A 22,909-nucleotide genomic window follows, 5' to 3' on the forward strand; every position below is an offset into this window, starting at 1 on the left:
CAGGAATGCTACGACATTCGCATTTATAAAAGCCTTGGGGGTTGAATAAATGCCGAAGTTTAGGGCAACAAAAAAATTGTGATGAATGTGACCTTCCTGGTGGATGGAAAATCTCAAATGTTTGATAGATTAGTAGGTGAAAGTAGACTTCTTTTACGTCTATAGTTTCTAGAATAGAATTTTCCTTGCTTAAAAGAATTGTGGTCTTTATAGTTTTCATTTTGAAGTGTTTTTGCCTATAATATAATGATTTAGAAATGTAATATTTATTACTGGCTACCAGGACAGTTCGCGTTTTTGGACTATAAGCAAATTGGGACTAGTGACCAAGCCTTTGCTTTGAAACTGGTACTTGAATGACTGCTCTTTGCTTGACTAAGTTTGAGATGTCTTCTAACAGTCTTGGGTAGACGTATGGAATTTTGATGTGTAAAACGAAAACTGTAGGATTGGAGAGAAAGCATGTTATGAACATTCTTCATAGTACTCAGGATCCAGATTTTTGGCTACGACTCCCTTTGTAGGATGAAAGCAAATAGTGTGATCAGAATGTTAGACCAACAACCTCATACTCAGTTTTGTAAATTTTGCTTAGCCGCAATATAGACTTGCATCATTTATGTGCATATGCTGAAGTTTCACTTCGTTCAGATCGTTAAGTTTTTTGTCAGGACATGCCGTAAGCTGTCGATTTGCACCTGCACAACTTAGTAACCACTGTGTCACAGAATATAGTATAGGAAATGTCAATCACACAGAATCTTCCGCATTAGAAAGCAAAAATAAATTTATTTACATTAACAATAAAATAAATGCTATTCGGGAACCAACATAATATTGTACAATAGTGAACCTTCTGTGGAAAACTGGTTGGTAAATGATAAAGAGTACGGCACTTACATAACTCATTACACCACTGCATCCTAGCAAATTTATAATCTGGTCAGATCAGAAAAAGATTGACAATGCCAATAAAGCCCATAACAGACCAAAGGATAACAGAGTGGCATGAATTGTCACCAGGCAAACAAGCAGATTTCATGGAAAGTAGGTTTATAAAAAAAAAAAAAAAAAAAGATAAATGGATCTGTCACCAGATTTCACAACAAATTATGAAATAGCTATTACATCTGATAAGACCAGTGTACAAGTACAACTAGAATTGGACTCCTAAAATTTGCATTTTAAAATCAGATAGGAACATTTTCAAAAACCTGTTCTACAGCAATTCTTACATGGATTTTCAAAGCAAATACTCCAGCCTCATCAGGTTAAATAATCAAAAGAAGTTATACAGTTTATATTAACAAATCTGGTAACAGATCCCTTTAAAAACATATGTCCTGGAAAACATTACTGGTCCACGTAATGCAAGTTTGTAATATTGAGAAGAGAGGGGGTAAAATAACAAACAAAAAACTTACCATCTGTTCTTGGATTTCTAGTACAGAATTAATCTTGCATATACATTTAACTTGTTTGCATATATGACTGTGCCAAAAATGGGATCACATCTCAGTTGTGTCCAGCTCAATTTTTTTTTGCCTGCGAAGACACAATTGATCAATTGTGCCACTGAGCTCGGTCTGTACATGAGACGCGAAGAGACGTCTCGCATCACAATGGACAGCATCAGGCACAAAACTGACACCACGGAAAACTATGGGATCAGTGTTGCCAACAGTAGCTATATATATATATATATATATATATATATATATATATATATGTATATGTATGTGGAGAGCCATATACACACATTAAGGACCCCAGAATGGCACTTTCAGCCGCAAAAAAAAAAAAAAAAAAAAAAAGGGGGGGGGGGGAGAGAATACAAAAGCACCAGTGTGGAGTATAGCCTTACCACAATCATCCTATGGATCCTTGCAAAATGTCAATGGAAACTTGTTCCTAACAGTTCTCCTACAAACTAACGACATCTTATAGGCGCTCGTAACTAATAATTGTTCTAGCTACGAATTAAAAAGCGCACAATAAAAATGTGGCGCGCTGTCAAGTCTCTGTAAGGCTGGGCCCTCACGTGCAGACTTTGGTGTAGATTCACCGGCATGCATTTTTTTTGTTCCAAAGCCAGAGTGGATGGATGGATGAATAAGTTCGTTTATATTTCCTATTCTCTGTGAATCCACTCCTGGCAATGCCTCAAAAAGCTGCATCCAAAACTGCACATGTGATTTTAGCCTAGATCTGCAAAACCAAGTAAGAGGTGTTGCTACTTTGTCAAAACTTCACATGGCACCACCGATCTACAAGACGTATAATTTATAGGAAACCTGCCATTGACTGAGCACTGGTAAACGTTTAACCTAAATAGTTAGTGGTCTGTAGTATATGGAAGCGACATCCTCTCAGACTCCACGTAGTCCAATATATGGAATGTACAGTCACTTGAGTGAGAGCCATATTTATAACGTATGACGTATAATACAAGGGCAGAGTCACTAAGTAAACCTTGCACCATTAGTGTCGATGATGTGGACTCCTGGATCTTGAGCGTGATCTCCTGATAAAAATAAAATTTATACAATCAGTAGGTAAGTAAATACTTTCACACTGATCTGGACCACTTATCTGATCCCTAAAAATGTGAAAATGCATCTTTATTCATGGGGTTCTCTCAACACACAAACATTTTAATCCGATGGTGTTGTGGTTATTGATGGACTTCTCAAAGACCAAGGTCCTGGCAAACTGTAAACTACCGGAAAGGCTGCTCATCTTGATCACTTTTGCGGAAATGTAGTATTACATGGTAGTCAGGCAAATTAAAGAAGGTCTGGGTACTTGACTGCTTATGGCTGCCATCACAAGCAAGTGGCTGGGGGACCATGCATGAGACGACATTCTATGATGGCAGCGTAGGATAGGACTTATCCTTATGGAACAAGCCCTTTTATATATTTTTTTTTTTCCCCCCTGGTAGTGAACGTGCTTGACCGCTCCTCCATTCATTCCCCTTAAGGCTGCGAAAGGAAACAAGGTGCGGCACTCAGCTTTCTCATAGATAATGAATCAAGCGCGGTGGTGGAGTATGCGGGCGGCCACTCCTTTCAGATGGTGGTCAAAAATGTCCCTGGCGATTGGTGTTGATAGGTGATAATTCTTTGTAATTGGAACAGTCCATTAGTCTTGTAAAATTGCAGGAAATTACATTTGCAGAGACAGCAGCCCCCCCAATCTTTCAAAAATTTACACCTTAAATAAAACCAATGCACATACATTCTCTAGTGGGGGGAGCGAGGCAGCGCTTTATTCACTTTGCTAACGTAAAAGGAAAGTACTGTACCATTTTGGGCTACTTTAAAAGGACTGAAAACTTTCTAACTACGTTGTATTAGAAGAATATGAATTATGAGCCAAAGCAGAACCCAGTGTATGTTACCTTTTTGAAGAGCTGTAATCCCGACCTGCAATAGAAAAACGTACAGTAATATGGAACTGCTGAGTATAAGTAACTATTTTCATCACAATATGTAAGGAATATTTACAAATGGTTGCAAGTAGATATGAGCAAGCATACTTGTTGCTTGGGTTTTCCCGAGCATGCTCGGGTGATCTCCGAGTATTTTGATGTGCTCGGAGATTTAGTTTCTGTGGCCGTAGCTACATGATTTGCGGCTGCTAGACAGGCTGAATACATGTGGGGATTGCCTGTTTGTTATGAATTCCACACATGTATTCAGGCTGTCTAGCAACCGCAAATCATGCAGCTACGGCCACAGAAACTAAATCTCCGAGCACGTCAAAATACTCGGAGATCACCCGAGCAACGAGTATACTCGCTCATCACTAGTTGCAAGTACTCCACAGCCAATGGGAGCTGAAAAGGCTCCGAGCTCAGTACAATGGTCTATCAATTGGTGTCAATCACAGCATGTATTCTATCACACCAAACGCAACTTTAAAAAAAAAAAAATGATGTAAGAGTTACTAGATGCATGTTGCTCCAACATCGGGCATGATAGCAGGCAGGTATGATTTACTCTGAAATGCTGGGGAATGTCATAAACAGTGTGATAAACAGAGTACCATAGGGAGAAACATGACTAGTCTGGTGCGGCCCATGTTCTACTCTTTCCAGCACTGCTTTAATTGATTGACATCTCTCCTTACGAACACATATGTAAGAGACCTGTCAATCAACTGAGGAAGAAGCCGGCCAGGGGCCACACACCGGTCTCTCTATAGTCCCTGGACGGCTTTTTAGTTTTCTCCAAGTTTCAGAGAAACAGCACAGCCATACACCGATTCATGGTGCCCTTGTTTCGGGCAGTATGAAACTAATGACAAGTTACCTTTAAATGCAGAGCACATAATTATCCAATCATTGTTTATCACGTGGCGGCAGATATATGTAATCGTGGATTAAACAACTGTAGCACAATCTGCTGCAGGATACATTTAGGACGACGGCTCAAGAACAATTAACGGTGCACTTACTGTGTCTCGGAGAAGGCGATCGGCTTCTCGTGTAATGCCTTTCCCACTCGTCACGTTCTCTCTCACGCCGCTCTCGTTCTCTGAAAGGAAACAACCTTTTTTTTTAAAAAAAAAAGCATAGAAATAACAAAAGTGAATAAGAAACACAGTTGCCCCAAGGGTTTGTTAGTCTTCAGCATTTGGAAAAATAACCTATACTAGCCTCCCCTCACCAGCACCATTCCAGTGATGTCAGCGTTGGGTTTACAGAGGTATATGTGACAAAGTAATGTCATGTGAACCCTACAGCTAAACAAAGGCTGCAAATGGGCTGCAATGCCAAGAACACCCCCCGGATCTCGGAGGTTCGTCCAAAAGAAGTTCAATAACGGCCACTGACTTATGCAATGTGAATTCTGCAGCAGATGTCAGGCAAGCCTCAGGAGATCAGATACCATCATGGGAGGGCAGTGTAGGGTACTTTTATTTGACAAGGGGGATTGCAGTATTTAAGAAGAGGTTCTCCAGTATTGGGCAACACCTATAAAAAACGATGAGGCTGTCCTGGCATGCTTTACGGACCAATGAGAACTCAAAAAGATGACTGTGGTACAAAGCAGCACAATATATATATATATATATATATATATATATATATATATATATATATGAGAAAGCGAGAGAGAGCAAGAGACAGAGACATAACATATGTGCCAAGTATAACCCACTTCATGCGAATCTTCCGTGCCATAGCTCTGAGCTCATCCTCACGTTCCTAAGGAAGAGAGAACATAAAAAGTAAGAAACATATAGGACTGTTCCAATAGCTGACACTTTGTACTTGCCCCTTTGAGAGGAGCGTAGCCCGGATAGTGAGCAGCTCTTACCTGGCGTTCATGCTCCTGCTGTATAATCTTCTCCTGAGCTGCCTTTTTATCCGCCTTGTCTAAAATATAAAGTAGGAGGCACAATAAATCTCATCTGGTAGCAACAGTAGCAGCCGCAAGACATGCAGCCACGGGAACTCGAACGTATTATTCATTCACGCCCAGATACTCTGATAACACGATATCCGAGAACACTCCTCAATAATCATGACTTCTAGACAATGGTTAACTGGTTATTGCTCTGTTACCCTTTAACGAAAAATAGGGATTTTTGTGTACTCACCGTAAAATCCTTTTCTCCGAGTCAGTCATTGGGGGACACAGAGACAGTGGGGGTTGGGGTTATGCTGCTAGCCACTAGGAGGACAATAAGTAAACACAGAAAAAAAAGTGAACTCCTCCCCTGCAGTATACCCTCTCGCTGGATGAGATTTCTCCAGTTCGGTGAAAAAAGCAGTAGGAGCTCAACAATAACCATAATTATGTCTAAACCTAAGAATGCTACAATGAGCCAGTAGGCTAAACAGGGTGGGGTGCTGTGTCCCCCAATGACTGGCTCGGAGAAAAGAATTTTACGGTGAGTACACAAAAATCTCCATTTCTCCTACGCCTCATTGGGGAACACAGACAGTGGGACGTCCTAAAGCAGTCCCTGGGTGGGGAGCATACATCTGCTAATACCCCATGTACCACTGACTCAACACTGTGGTATGTTATGAGTGAGTCACCGAGGAGGAAAAAACAAAAAGCAAGCTAAGCCCAGAAAATCGGAGAGGTTGGTAACTAGCGGATTGCAGACCCCTGATCCTATCCACAACTAGCAGTAGCCGTGGAGCGTGCCTACCGTGGTCCTAGACGCCTCATCACGGCCGGAGAACTAAATAAGCCTAAAGAAAGGGAAAATCTAAACTGCCCCAGAGCAGACTCCAAAGCAATAGACAGCCCCCAACATGTATTGTCGGTGAAACAAGATGAAAACACAGACACAGGTAGAAAGATAGGCTGAGCAAACGATGGGGACCTCGCTAACTAGAAAGGACAGGAAAGAAAAGCTGCTGTCTGCAATCACGCAAAAAACCCTGCCAAAAAGAATGTCCAACACGTCTGATAGAAAAAGGCCCTGAAGTCGCTAGACTTAAAACCACTATATCAGCAATCAGGTATATTCTGAAGACAGAGCACAAGAGATCAACTGATCAGAAACAAAATGGGGATTCAGCCCAGTCCCAGCAAGGGCTGGCTGAACACAAAAACTAAGTAAACCAGACAAAAACTCAAATGAACAATAGCAGAGAAAACTTAGCTTTAGGAAGGCAGGAACCAAACTGGAAACCAGGAGCCACAGTCAGGAAAAATCACCAGCAAGAAACTAGGGAGTCGGCTGCCTTAAATCCAATCAGAAACTCCTGATGTCCAATCGCAGTCCTCTTCCTCAGGTGACCGGTCTCTGCCATTTAGATCAGCTTCACTACCTCCCTTCACCAACAGAGGGAGTCCAGATAGAGAACTCACTACTCCTACTCCTCTGTCAGCACAGCCAGCTCCATAACCCTCACCAGAAGCCAGAGGCAAACCCGAAAATGAGCTCACAACAGTGGTACTACCGATTGCAGGATGCGTCTACCAAGAGCTGCATCCGCGGAGGCCTGAGAATGAAATTAGGCAATGTTTGTAAAGGTATGCAGGCTGGACCAAGTTGCAGCCTTGCGGACAGGCCTGAGAATGAATTTGGAAATGTTTTGTAAAGGTATGCAGGCTGGACTAAGTCGCAGCGTTGAAGACCTGTTCTGCCGACGCCTGGAGCCGAATGGCCTAAGAGGCGCCCACTGAGCGGATAGAATGCGTCTTAATCCTTGCTGGGACAGGTGTGTCCCGGACACTGTAGGATTCCTGAATAGCCAAGCAAAGCCACCTGGCTAGAGTGGTTTTTCAAGTGGCTAGACCCTTCCTATGCCCCTCTGGAAGTATGAACAGGGCATCTGACTTGCGGGAGGAAGCCGTCCGCGAAATGAACCGTCTCAGAGCCCTAACCACATCGAGGGAGTGGAGGGCTTTCTCAATATGATGGACTGGTGCCAGACAAAAGGAGGGCAAAACAATTTCCTGATAGAGATGGAAAGAGGATACGACTTTGGGCAGGAAGGACAGGGATGTCCTGAGAACTGCCTTGTTCTGATGAAAATTCAGGAACTGATGACAGCAGGACAGGGCCGCCAATTCCGAAACTCGTCTGATCGACGTACTTGCCACTAGAAAGACCACTTTCCAAGAGAGAATAGGTAGTGGTATGTCCTGCAACGGTTCGAAAGGAGTCTCCTGTAGGCCCCGAGAACCAAGTAAAGGTCCCATGATTCTAATGGCCCTTTATAGGGAGGCGATACACAAGAAACTCCCTGAATGAACGTCTTGACCTGAAGGTTTGTGGCAATTTTGCATTGGAATAGCACTGACAAGGCTGAAATTTGGCCAGTGAGCGAGCTAAGTGCGAGGCCTGACCTTAATCCTGACTGAAGGAATTCCAATATGGCAGGAATGGAAAACACTAGAGGGGATCGACCATGATCCTTGCACCACGAAAAGAAGGTTTTCCAGGTGCAGTGATAAATGCGCATGGACGCAAACTTCCTAGCACTAATCATGGTGGAAATCACGTCGTGAGAAAATCCAGCCTGTGCTAAAATCCAGGATTCAACGGCCACGCTGTCAAAGACAGGGCCCCGGAGTTCCAGTGGTAAATCGGACCCTGAGAGAGTAGATCCATGCGATCTGGAAGTCTCCAAGGGATGTCGGCGACTAGTTGTACTAGTTCTGCGTACCATGCCCGGCCAATCTGGCGCGACTAGGATCACTGATACGTCCTCTGCGCTGATCTTCTTGATGACCCTCTGGAGCAAGGGGAGAGGGGGAAAGATGTACGGGAGCCGGAACTGGTGCCACGGCAGAACTAGGGCGTCCGCTCCGATGGAGATCAGGCAACGAATCGAGGAATCTTGTTTAGGCTTGAAACCATGAGATTCACATCCGGAGTGCCCCAACGACGGCAAATCTGCTGAAAACCTTCCGGATGAAGAGACCACTCTCCCGAAGCAAGGGCTTGGCGACTGAGAGTCTACCGCCCAATCTTCTATGTCCGGGATGAGGATCGCTGAGATGGGCGAACGGTTGGTCTAGGCCCAATGGAGGATGTGACTCACTTCGTGCATGGCCATCCTGCTCCAAGTACCCCCTTGACGGTTGATATACGCTACAGCTGTGGCGTTGTCGGATTGGATCCTGATGGGGAGACCTGCGAGGAGAAGGTGGAAACTCAATAGGGCTAATTTAATCGCTCGTATCTCCAAGACGTTGATGGGGAGACGTGACTCCCGAATTGACCAACGACCCTGTGCCGTGTGGTGACGAAACACCGCACCCCAGAAGACTTGCGTCGGTGGTCACCACCAACCATCGTACTTGGAGAAAAGACCTCCCTTGACTCAGGGAGGATTTCAGTGTCCACCGCTTGAGGGCTTGTCTGATCCGCAGGGACAGAAGGCACCGACGGTCCAGGAAAGACGGGTTCTTGACCCAAGTCAACAGCAAGGCTTGTTGCAAAAGGCGGAGATGGAATTGTGCGAATGGCACCGCTTCCATTGCTGGCACCACCTCTCCGAGAACTCGCATGCTGAAACGAATAGAATGAGAGACCGGATGGGAAAGAGTCCGTGCTGCCTCTTGCAAAGCTCGGGCCTTCTCTGGAGGGAGAATGACCAACCCGCGGGAAGTGTCCAAGACCATTCCCAAAAGGGAAATCTGCTGGACCGGTGTTGGGGAAGACTTTTCGAAGTTTATCTTCAGACACAGGCGAGAAAGTGTATTTACTGTGATATCCACGATTTCTCGCAGGCTGGAAGGGATGGACCCGATTAACAAGTCGTCCAGATACGGCAGTACCACCACTCCCCGAGCGTTGAGAATGGCGATGACATCCGCCATGTTCTTGGTATAGGCCCTGGGAGCGGTGGCGACCACGAAGGGCAAGACAACAAACGACGTGTTATTCTCGAATTGCAAAACGCAGGAACTGCTGGATGATAGAGGCTCTCCCCTTTTGCATGGAAGCGACACCGACCGGAGGAATTCCATTAGGAATCGCCGTACTTTGACAAACTGATTTAACAGCCTGAGGTCCAGTATGGACCGCATCGTTCCTTCTTTCTTTGGAACCACAAAGAAAGGTTTGAATAAAAACCGCTGAACCATTCTGAATGAAGGCAGACGGCCACCTACTTTGTCGGTGTCGGCCGGATACCACAACAAGTCATTGAGTAGAGGATCTATGAGATCTGCTTCCTTAGATCCACATGCTGTCGGCCTTGGTTTCCAAGAGTGGTTAAATTTGTGAGAGACCTGGGAACCTCTGTCTCCACGCGGGAATTGATCTGGAAGAGAAGGTTGTGGAAGACCAGCTGGAGCTGTTGCGAAAAAAGGTCGAAAAACTAGTCGGCTATTGATTCCGAAAACAGCCGGGCAGCCCCTTGTTGGGGAATAAACCTACTCTTACCCCCCGGAAGTGTCACAAATGAGCTGGTCAAGTTTCATGATCAAACAGGCGACCAGTTTGATACGGCAGAGAAGTCTTTAATCTCTTGGAGATGGAATCTGCCCTCCAGTCGCGTAGCCATAGGGCTCTCTGATGAAGACTGCATCAGCGGTTGCCTTAGCAGCGCAATTAACGGCATCTAAAGAGGCGTCTACTGCAAAATCCCCTGCGTGAATTATCTGCTTGGAAGGCAGTAATTAAGACTTCTGCCCAAGTTGCCATGCCTTAGCCACTCAAGTCGCCGCAAAAGATGGGATAAAGCCACTCCTGAAGCTCCAAAAAACTTAACGAGCAAGGTAGCCAATTTGACGATCGGAGGGGTTTCTGACTGAAGAGCCCTCAGAAAGGGATCGAAGCGTTTTAGGAGCAAGGCACAATACAGGAGAATCCACCAAGGGGGACTGTAACAATTCTTCAGCAGATATGGAGTAAAGGGGGTATTCAGCCTCGATAGGCTTGTGCCCTGTGAACCACTTATGTGGTTGGTTCCTATGTTTCTAGACAATGTCCATCAACTCCGGATGGCTGGCGAATACCCTGCGTTCACATTTAGTCCTCTTAAAGGAGATAACTTGTTCCGGAGCGGGAATATTCTCCTTGTCCGACAGAAACTTGTTGACTGACTGTCAGAGAATCAAGCGATTCATGGACATTTCGGGAATTCTGAGTGACTGACGTGTCAGACTCGAATTCAGAGACATGTTCTCTGTGAACATTAGGAGAGGGAGAGCGAGAGACAGAACTCTCAGATGCTGAATCGCGAGTGTGACTAGGGTACGTGTCATTGGTCCGCTTTCGTGAGACCTGAGGATCCCTTGAACGAGCACGGTCCCTGCAGGCGGACGGTTCCCAGCCGTCACCAAAACCCTACTCAGGCGGTAAAGATGCGTTCTGCCTTAAAGAGGATTCCGGGAGGAGTTTATAGCCTTGGTCAGTGACTCCACAGACCGTGGCAAGGACACGGCCCACACAGAAGGACTAAACGCAAGGAGCAGCTTGCAGCGGCGGCGGATGGCATTTAAGCACAAGCCGGGTCGCAATCCATGCATAGCGGATTAGTCTGGGTACTAGGCAAGGCAGTCTTGCAAGAGGTACCAGCGGCAAAGAACGCAGTGCGCTTCTCATTAGCCCCCCTTTTTGCTTCCTTAGACTGAGCCATAGTGCCGTGAAAGGGTTACAAGCAGAGCCTGGGCTGCAGGGAATGTGAAGCAAAGGGTTAAGCTTTGCTCTGAGTGAGATGCAGCTTACCTGCGGTCCTGATGGTGTGTCCCTGGGAGGAATATCGGTGGCCCTGTAGCGTCACCAGGTGTGGTCATCCGTACGCGAACCCCCCGCAGCTGTCTCAGAGGCCGAGGGGCAGAGAAGGGTTAAGGATATGGCCCCTGAGATTAGCAGGGCGTGTCTCGTACAGAGTGAGGCGCGCCAAAGACGAGGGGCGGCAGCGCTAACGGTGGGCGGCGCTATGTAAATTGCAGCCTAGTAGGCCGAAAAGCCAGGGACTAAATTTTTGGGCCTGTCCGTGACGAGCGCCGGGTGAAGGGGGGAGCCACGACGGGGCGCCGGTATGCCGCCGCTGAGACTCTGTCAGCGCTTCTCCCAGGGACCAGGACCCGACCACATACCTAAAAACCAGTGCTCGTGCCGTCTGCGCTGTCCAGGAGCCTGCAGGTTTCATCCCATCTCAGATTCTGAGGTAAAAAATCTCCCGGGCGATGTAGCAGAGCTGGAGAGGTTGTTACAGGGATATTGCTTAATCGGTCCACCCTATGGGCAGGGGAACGGAGAGCTAAGGGGCTGATTCAGGGTATCCGAAAACACTGGTCAAGTCTTCTCCATGATTTCGCCCTCGTATCCGTGTGGGGTATCGGGACCGTAAAGGAACCATCGCCAGAGGAATCAGCCCCAGTCATTGCAGGAAAGTGTACGGGGAGGTATACTCCGCGTGCTTGCCTGTTGTTGGTTCGGGGGAGAGCGGGCCGTAGAAAGGAACCGTCGCCCCATTCACTCCGTTAATTAAAAAATAAAAATGTACAGAAAATTCAAAAATAAAATAAAAACGGTGGGGTCTAAAGCCAGACCCAAGTGCCTCCTGCAGACACTAAGCAAGAACTGGAGAAATATCATCCAGCGAGAGGGTGTATACTGCAGGGGAGGAGTTCACTTTTTTTCTGTTTACTTAGTGTCCTCCTAGTGGCAAGCAGCATAACACCGTCTGTGTCCCCCAATGAGGCGTAGGAGAAAACGGCGAGAGGATCGGTCACTTCCAAAAAAGCAAATACATCCACCTCACTGTTTTATCTGGATTCCCAATAACCTGATTTTTGAGGTTTTTTTTCTCTCTATACCTATTGTATCAAATGTACGACCACCATGGCTATAAGGCACTATACTTACACTGCTTGTTTAAGGCTTTCTGCATACGAAGTTTCAGCTTCTCCTGTGGCGTTAACTTGGCCTAGAAATATTGAGAAGTCATTTGAAGCATTAGTAGAAGAAGTAAAGTAATTATTCTATGGAAAGAGTAGGCGCAGGTGAGAATTTCTGCTTGTAAAAAGAAAAACATGTTAACGAGGATGTCAGAAGAATGGAGGATGGAGGATTACATAATCATTAACAGAAAACAAATAGAATCAGAATTTTCCATAATTGTAGCTCATCATATAACCCTACATTTCACACATTTTTTTTTTCTTTTTAAAATTAAAAATGACATTATACTAAATTGTGTCTTTGGCCTGCAGTGTAAATCTTATCAGCGAATGGCTTATTACGACACGCTGTGCGATATAAAGATGGATATATACGCCATGCTCTGTGCAATACACATGCCGCTAACCACAACACCGCATCCTGCGTCAATCAACAAAGCGGTAGAATTCTTACTGACTTTGGATGCTCCGCTCTCTCTGGAAACGGCAAGTTCAGGCCTATAAAAAGGAAAAAAAATAGGGATTTTTGTGTACTCACCGTAAAATCCTTTTCTCCGAGCCAATCACTGGGGGACACAGACAGTGGGTGTTATGCTGATGGCCACTAGGAGGACATTAAGTAAACCAGAAAAAAAGTTAGCTCCTCCCCTGCAGTATACACCCTCTCGCTGACAGATTTCTCCAGTTCGGTGAAAAAAGCAGTAGGAGCATGAACAGTCAACAATAACCATAACTATGTCAAAGCCTAGGAATGCTACAGTGAGCCAATAGGCTAAACAGCTTGGGTGCTGTGTCCCCCAATGATTGACTCGGAGAAAAGGATTTTACGGTGAGTACACAAAAATCCCTATTTCTCCTACGCCTCATTGGGGGACACAGACAGTGGGACGTCCTAAAGCAGAACCTGGGTGGGAAGCAAACATCTGCTAATACCCCATGTACCACTGAGGTACTGCCGATTGCAGGCTGCGTCTGCCGAGAGCTGCATCCGCAGAGGCCTGAGAATGAATTAGGCAATGTTTGTAAAGGTATGCAGGCTGGACCAAGTCACAGCCTTGTGGACAGGCCTGAGAAAGAATTTGGTAATGTTTTGTAAAAAGTATGCAGACTAGACCAAGTTGCAGCCTTACAGACTTGTTATGTCGAGGCCAGGAGCCGGATGGCCGAAGAGGCGCCCACTGACCCGGTAGAGTGCACCTTAACCCCCGCTACGACAGGCGCGTTCCTGACAGAAGATTCCTGAATCGCTAAGCGAATCCACCTGGCTAGCATTCTTTGAGGCGGCTAGTCGGCTAGACCCTTCCTATGCCCCTCTGGAAGTATGAACAGGGCATCCGACTTGTGGAAGGAAGCCGTCCGCAAGATGTACCGTCTCAGCGCCCTAACCACATCCAGGGAGTGGAGGGCCTTTTCAATGCGACGGACTGGCGCCGGACAAAAGGAAAGCAAAACAATTTCCTTGTTGAGATGGAAAGAGGAGATGACGGCAGGACAGGGCTGCCAATTCCGAAACTCGTCTGATTGACGTAATTGCCGCTAGAAGACCACCTTCCAAGAGAGGACGGACAGAGACACGTCCTGCAGTGGTTCGAAAGGAGCCTCCTGTAAGGCCCCGAGAACCAGGTTAAGGTCCCATGATCCCAATGGCCTTCTATAAGGAGGCACCACATGGGAAACTCCCTGAATGAACATCTTGACCTGAAGTTTGGTGGCAATTTTGCGTTGGAAAAGTACTGACAAGGCCGAAATTTGGCCCTTGAGCGAGCTAAGCGCGAGGCCTGATTTTAATTCAGATTGAAGGAATTCCCATATGGCCGGAATGAAAACACCAGAGGTGATCGACCATGATCCTTGCACCACGAAAAGAAGGTTTTCCAGGTGCGGTGATAGATGCGTATGGACACAGGCTTCCTAGCACTAATCATGGTGGAAATCACGTCGTGAAGGAACCAAGCCTGTGCTAAAAACCAGGATTCAAGGGCCACGCCGTCAAAGACAGGGCCCCAGAGTTCTGGTGGCAAATCGGGCCCTGCGAAGGTAGACCCATGCGATCAGGAAGTCGCCAGGGGACGTCGGCGATTAGTTGTATTAGTTCTGCATAACATGCTCGGTGCGGCCAATCTGGCGCGACTAGGATCACTGGTACCCCCTCCACTCTCATCTTCTTGATGACCTTAGGAAGCAAGGGAAGGGGGGGGGGGGGAGAGAGATGTACGGGAGCCGGAACCAGGGCAGAACTAGGGCGTCCGCTCCGGCGGCGTATGGATCATGCGATCGGGCAATGAACCGAGGAACCTTGTTGTTTAGTCTTGAGGCCATGAGATCCACATCCGGAGTCCACCAACAATGACAAATCTGCTGAAAGACTTCCGGATGAAGAGACCACTCTCCCGACGCAAAGCCTTGGCGACTGAGTAAATCTGCCACCCAATTTTCTACGCCCGGGATGAGGATTGCTGAGATGGGCGAATGGTTGGTCTCAGTCCAATGGAGGATGTGACTCACTTCGTGCATGGCCATCCTGCTCTGGATACCTCCCTGGTGGTTGATATACGTTACAGCTGTAGCGTTGTCGGATTGGATCCTGATGGGGTGATCTGCGAGGAGATGGTGGAAACTCGGTAGAGCTAATCTGATTGCTCGTATCTCCAAAATGTTGATGGGGAGACGTGACTCTCGGGTCGACCAGCGACCCTGTGGTCGAGTGGTGACTAAAGACAGCACCCTAGTCGAGAAGACTTGCGTCAATGGTTACTACCAACCATCTTACTGGGAGAAAAGACCTCCCTTGATTCAGGGAGGACTCAGTGTCCACCACCAGAGGGCTTGCCTGAACCGCAGGGACAGAAGGATCCGACGGTCCATAGAGAAAGGGTTCTTGTCCCAAGCTAACAGCAACGCATGTTGTAAGGGACAGAGGTGGAACTGTGCAAATGGAACTGCTTCCATCGCTGCCACCATCTTTCCGAGAACTCCCATGATGAAATGAATGGAGTGAGAAACCGGTGGTTAAAGAGTCTGCGCTGCCTGTTGTAAGGCTTGGATCCTTTCTGGAGGGAGAATGACCAACCCACAGGAAGTGTCCAAGATCATTCCTAAAAAGGACATCAGCAGGAAGTGTCCAAGATCCTTCCTAAAAAAGACTGCTGAGCCGCTTTTGGGAAAGACTTTTCGAAGTCTATCTTCCAGCCCAGGCGAGAAAGTATATTACTGTTATATCCACGGATTCCTCTCAGGCTGGAAGGGACGGACCCTTGATGAGCAGGTTGTCCGGATACGCCAACACCGCCACTCCCCGCGAGTGGAGAATGGCCATGACAGCCAAAATGACCTTGGGAAAGACCCTGGGGGCGTTGGCGAGTCTGACGGGCAAGGCAACGAACTGGAAGTGTTCCTCGTGAATTGCAAAAACGCAGGAACTGCTGGTGAGACGGGCAGTTCCAGAATGTGAAAGTAAGTGTCCTTGATGTCAATGGATGCTGGGAACTCTCCCTTTTCGCATGGAAGCGACAACTGATCGGAGGGATTCCCTTCGGAGTCGCCGTACTTTGACAAACTGATTTAACAGTTTGAGATCCAGAATGGATCGCATCGTACCGTCCTTTTTGGGAACCACAAAAAAAGGTTTGAATAAAATCCCCTGACCCTCTCGTGATGAGGGACCGGAATGATGACTCCGTCCCTTAGAGCCTGAACAGCCCGAAGGAAGACTCTTGTCTTTTCCTTGGGGGATAGGAAAGGAAACACCGAGTTGGAGGAGAAGAAAATTCTATCTTGTATCCAGAGGACACCAGCTACCTGACCCACTTGTCGAGGGCGACTGCGAGCCGAAGTGTGGCTGAAGGAAAGTAGGCGACCGCCAACTTTGTCGGTGTCCCCCTGAAACCGCAACAAGTCATTGGGCAGATCTATGAGATCTGGCTCCCCTAGATACAGAAGCCCTAGACCTGGGTTTCCAAGAGCGGTTAGGTCTGTATGAGACATGGGAGCCTCTGTCTCCTGGCGGGGACCGACCTGATCCGGAAGAGAAGGTAGAGGAGGCAAGAAGATCGAAGACGCGTCGGCTGTTGGTTGCGAAACGGCAGAACAGCCCTCGTGTTGAGGAAGGAAATTTACTTTTTTCCCCCAGTAGTATCAGAAATGAGCTGGTCCAGTTTCTCTCCAAAAGGATGACCCGTTTGAAAGGGGAGAGAAAACAATGATCTGTTAGACGTGGCATCCGCACGCCAGTCGCGGAGCCATAGGGTTCTTTTAATGGAGATCGCATTAGCGGCAGTTTGAGCCACGCAGTTGGTGGCATCACAAGAAGCGACTACTACAAAGTCCGCTGCGTAAATTATCTGAGTAGACTGTTGCCCTGAGAACCATTTATGTGGCCGATCCCTATATTTCTGGACGGCTGGTACATAGCCTGCGCACATGCATGGTTTTCTTAAACGAGATCAAGTGATGGAGAGCGGGAATATTTTCCTTATCCAACTTCAGAATCCTGTTGACTGATTCTATAAGAGAATCAAGCGACTCTTGATCAGTTGGGGGATTCTGAGGAGCTGACAAGTCAGATTTGAAGTCAGTCGTGCTCGCTGTGAACCTCAGGAAAGGGCGAGCGAGAGACAGGAGGCGCAAACGTGACTAGGGGATGCATCATGGGTCCGCTTTCCAGAGACCTGACCATCCCTTGAACGAGAATGGCCCCTGCTGGTGGTTCTGACTTAGGCCGGTTTCACATTAGCGCATTTTATGCGCACGCACGGCCGGGGATAGCTCCGCCCCCGATCCGGCTCTCTGCCCGGCGTGCCCGCCCCTTGCCTGTAGCGCCGCCTCCTAGCGGACGGCGGCGCCTGCGATCGGCGCACCCTATCTTTAGCATAGGGTGCGCCGATCGTGCGCAGGTCGTGCGCTAGTTGCGCTTTGACCTGCGCTGCGCACTTTTGACGGTGCGCCGTGCGCGCCAAAATCCAACTTTTCGGATTTTGGCGCGCACGGCGCACCGTCATAAGTGCGCAGCGCAGGTCAAAGCGCAACTAGCGCACGACCTGCGCACGATCGGCGCACCCTATGCTAAAGATAGGGTGCGCCGATCGCAGGCGCCGCCGTCCGCTAGGAGGCGGCGCTACAGGCAAGGGGCGGGCACGCCGGGCAGAGAGCCGGATCGGGGGCGGAGCTACCCCCGGCCGTGCGTGCGCATAAAATGCGCTAATGTGAAACCGGCCTTAAAGAGTCTTCTCGGAGGGAGAATATAGCCAGGGTCAGAGACATCACCGACCGTGACAGGGACGCAGCCCACTCAGGGGTACTAAACGCAGGAGGCCCGTCAGCAGCACGGTGAGGGGCGTTGGAGCGCAGGCCGGGTCGCAGTCCGTGTATAACGGATTAGTCTGTGCACTGGGTAAGGCAGACTTGCAACTGGTACACACGGTATAAAAACGCAGTGTGCTTCTTAGCCGCCCGTTTAGCCTCCTTAGATTGAGGCATAGCGCTCCTGAAAGGGTTAACGGCAGAGTCTATCTGCAGCTGCAGGGAATGTGCCGGGAAGGGGTTAAGCTTTAATCTGAGGGCAGATGCAGCTTACCCACGGTCTAGTGTTGTGTCCCCCGGGAGGAAAAAACGGTGGCCCTGTTTTGTCACCCGGTAGCCGACTGTCCAGAGCAGGCCTAGCGCTCCTGAATGGGTTAACGGCCGCTGAGGTAAAAGACAAGGCCGCCCGAGAATTGCACGTCTCGTAAGAGGCGCCAAGAGGAGGGGACTAAATTTTTGGCCTAACTGTAGTAGGCACCGGGGGCGGGGAGGGGGCAGCGCTAGTGGGCGGCGCCATTCAAATTGCAGCCTAGTAGGCCGGAAAAGTCATGGACTAAATTTCTGGCCTACCCGAGCGCGGGGCGGGGGGTCACGCGATGAGGTGACAGTGCTTCTCCCGGGTGCAAGGACCAGACCCCATACCTCCACTCCTGTGCTCAGGCAGGTCGCGCTGTCCGCGTTCTTCCAGATGCAGGGTCTCATCCTCCGGGCGATGTGGCAGAACTGGAGGAGGTCTTAAAGGGGTATTGCTCAATCGATCCACCCTGTGGTAGGGGAATGGAGAGCTATGGGGCTGATTCAAGGCATTGGAAAAGCGCTGCTCAAGTCCTTCTCCATGCACTCCTGTGCTTCGTCCTGTTGCGCTAGCCCTCGTATCCGTGGAGTACAGACCGAAAGGGAACCATCGTCAGAGGAATCAGCCCCGGTCGTCGCAGGAAAGTGTACGGGGTGGTATACTCCGCGTGCTTGCCTGTTGTTGGTTCGGGGGAGAGCGGGCCGTAGAAAGGAACCGTCGCCCCCTTCACTCCGTTAATTAAAAAATAAAAATTTACAGAAAATTCAAAAATAAAATAAAAACGGTGGGGTCTGAAACCAGACCCAAGTGCCTCCTACAGACACTAAGCAAAGAACTGGAGAAATCTCAGCCAGTGAGAGGGTGTATACTGCAGGGGATGAGCTAACTTTTTCAGGTTTACTTAGTGTCCTCCTAGTGACCAGCAGCATAACACCCACTGTCTCTGTGTCCCCCAATGAGGCGTAGGAGAAATAAAACATTATTTCAGGACAGATTTCAAAAGACATTGAGATCTTAGAAATCTATACAAACACAAACCAAGAGGTTGACCACAACATTACAATGATGACCTATCCTTAGAAAATGTCATCAATGTCTGATCAGTCGGGGTCGGACACCCGGCACCCCTGCTGATCAGTTATTGGTGTTAGCGGACACCACTGCTGACTTTCGGAGCTGTTTTAGGTACTCTGATAGTGGCCGCGCCTGGGTGCTGCACATCCGCCTCCTATTGATTTGAATAGGATTCGGATGTGTAGTGCCCCAGCCACTATCAGAAGACAGAGCAGCTCCGCAACTGAGCAGTTCCGGCTGGTGCCGACACAGAAAGGCTGATCGGCAAGGGTGCCGACCTATCAGAGATTGATGACCTACCCCAAGGATAGGTCAATAATGATAAAGTATAGCAGACAACTTCTAACATAGTTGCCCTAATGTGACCCCATGTATGAGCAAGAGAGAAGTGACTAAGAAGCAGTGATTTCACAGGGATGCAAATTAAAGGGGTATTCCCATTTCCAGGATCCAATCCCAATATGTAGTAGGTGTAATAATATTAGCAAATACCTACATGTAGTATAGTATTTCTGATTCGCTATGTCCCTTACCTCATGTGAAGGAATTGCAGGGCCTTAGGTATCTATGGTTACAATCACTAGCCACTAGCTAACTAACTGTCATTATATCAGTGGTCACAACCATGATACATAAGGTCCTGCAATGCCTGCACACGAGGTAAGCGACATAGCGAATCAGAATAATAATAATCTTTTTTTAATATAGTACTTACATATTCCGCAGCGCTTTTCAGTTTCCACACATTATCACTGTCCCCGTTGGGGCTCACAATTTAAATTCCCTATCAGTATGTCTTTGGAATGTGGGAGGAAACCGGAGAACCAGGAGGAAACCCATGCAAACACGAGAAGAACATATTAAGTCCTTACAGATGTTGACCTTGGTAGGATTTGATCCCAGGACTCAAGCGCTACAAGACTGCAGCGCTAACCACTACATTTCTAATTGATTTGCCAATCGTATTATACCCACTAAATATTGGGATAGGATCTTGGAGATGGGATCACACCTTTAAAGCCATGTAACACTACATTTACTCTGAATTGCATGTCCAGGGAACCTGCATACTTGGCTGTCATAATAAGCGGGTCATCTTTCATTACATAATCCTTTTAATGCAAGTTCGGAATTGGTAAAAGTTGCATGTGATTACTAACCTTTTCAATCGCTCTCCCACGGCTGGAGAAATTGTCCTTCCTCCTTTTTCTCGATTTGGAGAAGGACTTCTAGAACTACTACTTTGACTACTGCCTTGAGAACGCCCACTGGTCTTTCCACCGCGGCCGTATCTGTCAAGTGATCGTGAACGACTTCTATGAAGAGGGGGGAAAACAAAAACACCGTTGGAAAACCTGTCCTAAGGCTCATAACCAACCAGTGTCCATCAGCTGGAAGTATCCCAATTCTAAAAGCAACGTAATGCAAAGTCCTAGTCCTCAGCGTACAGGCAGAAATCACTGATGTGAATTAATTCACTTTTCATGGAGAGGAATTGTTTGTGTGTGGCCCCCTTTGCACTTGTCGGACAAGCTTCACTATTGAGTTCCTGGCTGCTTGGCTCCTGAATTTAAGTGGAAGCTAACCTTTGGAGACTATATTTTTTTCTCAATTGGATTTCATTAAATAGTTTCCCTTTTTATGGCCTTTTGTCACACTGTCTTTCTGACTGTAGAGTCAACTGAAAGTCTGTCAGCAGTTATCTGAGAGTCAGTCAGTGAGCAGATTCTCAGGGGTGCATTTCTAATTTGTTTTCTTGATCTGTCTTTTCTGAGCTCCTCTAAGCTGTTTTATAACCACAGACCACATTAAAATTGAACATGTAGGAAAACCATCCAGAAAATTCAAACTGCATAATTTATAATGAAACCCATTTGAAAAGTGATGTTTAGCCCCAAATACATGCATTTAATGGGGTTGTCCACGGCTCAGAGAAGCCCTTCTTAAAAACAGCCTTTGTTCTCTATTCCGAGGCCAGCGCCATTCCAGAGATGTCGGGTCTCCAAAGACGCTTTGACCCAGGGGAATATAGCGATTGAGGTGGGTTTGTCTGAGTAGTGGATAAACCTATAAATGACACTTGATTTATGTCTTGTCATACGTTAAAGGGACGGGGCGCGTTCTCTTTGTTAAAGGGTTTATCCTTTAACAAAGAGAACGCCCCGTCCCTTTAACGTATGACAAGACATAAATCAAGTGTCATTTATAGGATGTTCCCTATTTTTTTTTTAAAAAACGTCTCAAAACAGATTTCACATGAAGACTTGATAAAAAGAAAAACAAAAAAAATTACCTTGGCCTTATATACAACTTACCGAGACCTCCGCCTTCCCCCATAATATCGATCACGGTCTGGGGATCTCGATCTGGAATACTTTCTGCCATCTCTTATTCCTCCTCCACCAGAATACCTTCTTGTGGGGCTTCGAGAATACCTACGAGAGTGGGATCGGGACGATGACCTACGTCTGCGGTTATCTCTCCTTGATCTGGAGCTTGACCTAGATCTAGACCTAGACCTGGACGTTGTTCTGGAGCTTGACGATGTAGTGGAAGACGAAGAAGAAGATGAAGACGAAGACCTCCGTCTAAATATGGATGTTAGGAAAAAAAATAAGGAAAATGTCAAGTTCTAAACTAGCTATAGGGCAGTCCAAGCGTACGAGACTACTCCTAACAGGGCAAAAAAAATATCATAGTAGCCAAACACTAGTTGTCAGAAGGAGCAACGTCCAAGATCCTCACTTACCATAAGGAAATCTACTTTACAATAGAATGAAACAAAGTGATGAAAAAAGTTTAAAAAAAAAAAAAAAGCAAAAAATTAAAAAAAAATTCACTCCCCTTTTCCTGAGAATCTGCATTTTTTTTTCTTTTTTTCATTTGTTATTGTAGTGCTTTGTGCGCTAAGACTGAAAACGTCCATAAAAAAAGCACAGAACTAGAGACACGTCACCAGCCTCACACTTCACTGCTAGCAAACAGTGCTAGGCAGGATGATGTGTGTATAAGTAGCGAATGAAATGAGCAGTTCAGGCAAAACTGACAGTGTTATGAATAGAGAACAGATTTAAAGGCTATGAACACCTCTGACATGGAAAAATTATTTTTATGCATGCTATTGGTTACCTTTAGTTAATAAAATTGCACAAAGTTTCAGTCTGCAACCTCCATTCATTCATTTTCATACCCCCAATATAGCGTTTGCCACATGATCAAAGTGTCATCTTTGTCTTGCGAGTGTCCCTCCCAGTTATACAGGCTGGATGTGATCTGTGAGTATATCCAGCGTGCTGATGTCTTCGTTAGAAGCTGTGCTGAAATATTAACTATCTTGCACATATTTCCTCATTTACTTTTATCTTTTTCAACACCCTGTTTTATTTGCCCTCCATAACACAGTAGAATAGCGATGGGCGAACATGCTCTGATAAGGTGTTATCAGAGCATGCTCATGTGCTAACAGTGTCTTGCTGTTATCTGAGCATGCTCGAAAAATATGTTCATGTCTTGCGACTGTACGACAGCCGCAACACATCCAGAGATTGCTAATTTGTTAGACAGGTGCAACACATGCAGGGATTACCTAACAGACGTGAGACATGCAGGCGCAGAGATTCGAGCACTCAGAAGACAGTAGTTTAGCACCCAAGCATGGTCAGATAAAACCTTATCAGAGCACGTTCATTCAACACTACTATAGATGTTTCCCTCCCTGCAGACAGGAGATATAAGTACATCCCCATCCCGGCTGCTCTCTTACACATATTGGAGAGAGCACGTCACAACCAGGAGCTATGATAGATTGCCAACATTTTTTCAGAGCTAGATAAGGGACAAAAGACATCACCAGCAGAAAAATGACTTTTTTAATGAAGACGATGTACAAAGTTATTTAAAAAGA

The 22,909-nt window shown here is 47.0% G+C and overlaps 1 protein-coding gene across 3 annotated transcripts in view; it reads right to left on the reverse strand.

Annotated features, from left to right (window-relative positions):
• Positions 1-769: 769 nt before the first annotated feature.
• The window catches only part of CLASRP (CLK4 associating serine/arginine rich protein), a 105,059-nt gene continuing 82,919 nt past the window's right edge, over positions 770-22,909 (reverse strand). Inside the window, exons 13-21 of one of the 3 annotated variants that reach the window (XM_073549374.1) lie at positions 21,321-21,593; positions 20,166-20,321; positions 12,797-12,836; positions 12,304-12,364; positions 5,328-5,386; positions 5,169-5,215; positions 4,462-4,541; positions 3,404-3,428; positions 770-2,524 (exon numbers count right to left, since the gene is read on the reverse strand). In XM_073549374.1, the coding sequence (XP_073405475.1) occupies positions 2,482-2,524; positions 3,404-3,428; positions 4,462-4,541; positions 5,169-5,215; positions 5,328-5,386; positions 12,304-12,364; positions 12,797-12,836; positions 20,166-20,321; positions 21,321-21,593 (784 nt within the window). In that variant the 3' untranslated portion in view covers positions 770-2,481. Of the gene's footprint in view, positions 2,525-3,403; positions 3,429-4,461; positions 4,542-5,168; positions 5,216-5,326; positions 5,387-12,303; positions 12,365-12,792; positions 12,837-12,876; positions 12,943-20,165; positions 20,322-21,320; positions 21,594-22,909 lie in introns of those variants that run through there. The other 2 variants (XR_012220752.1, XR_012220753.1) reach the window with 2 other exon arrangements.

This window comes from Dendrobates tinctorius, unplaced genomic scaffold, assembly GCF_039654945.1.
Source record: "Dendrobates tinctorius isolate UK_male_01 unplaced genomic scaffold, ASM3965494v1 ptg000158l, whole genome shotgun sequence".
Classification (NCBI taxonomy): Eukaryota; Metazoa; Chordata; class Amphibia; order Anura; family Dendrobatidae; genus Dendrobates; species Dendrobates tinctorius.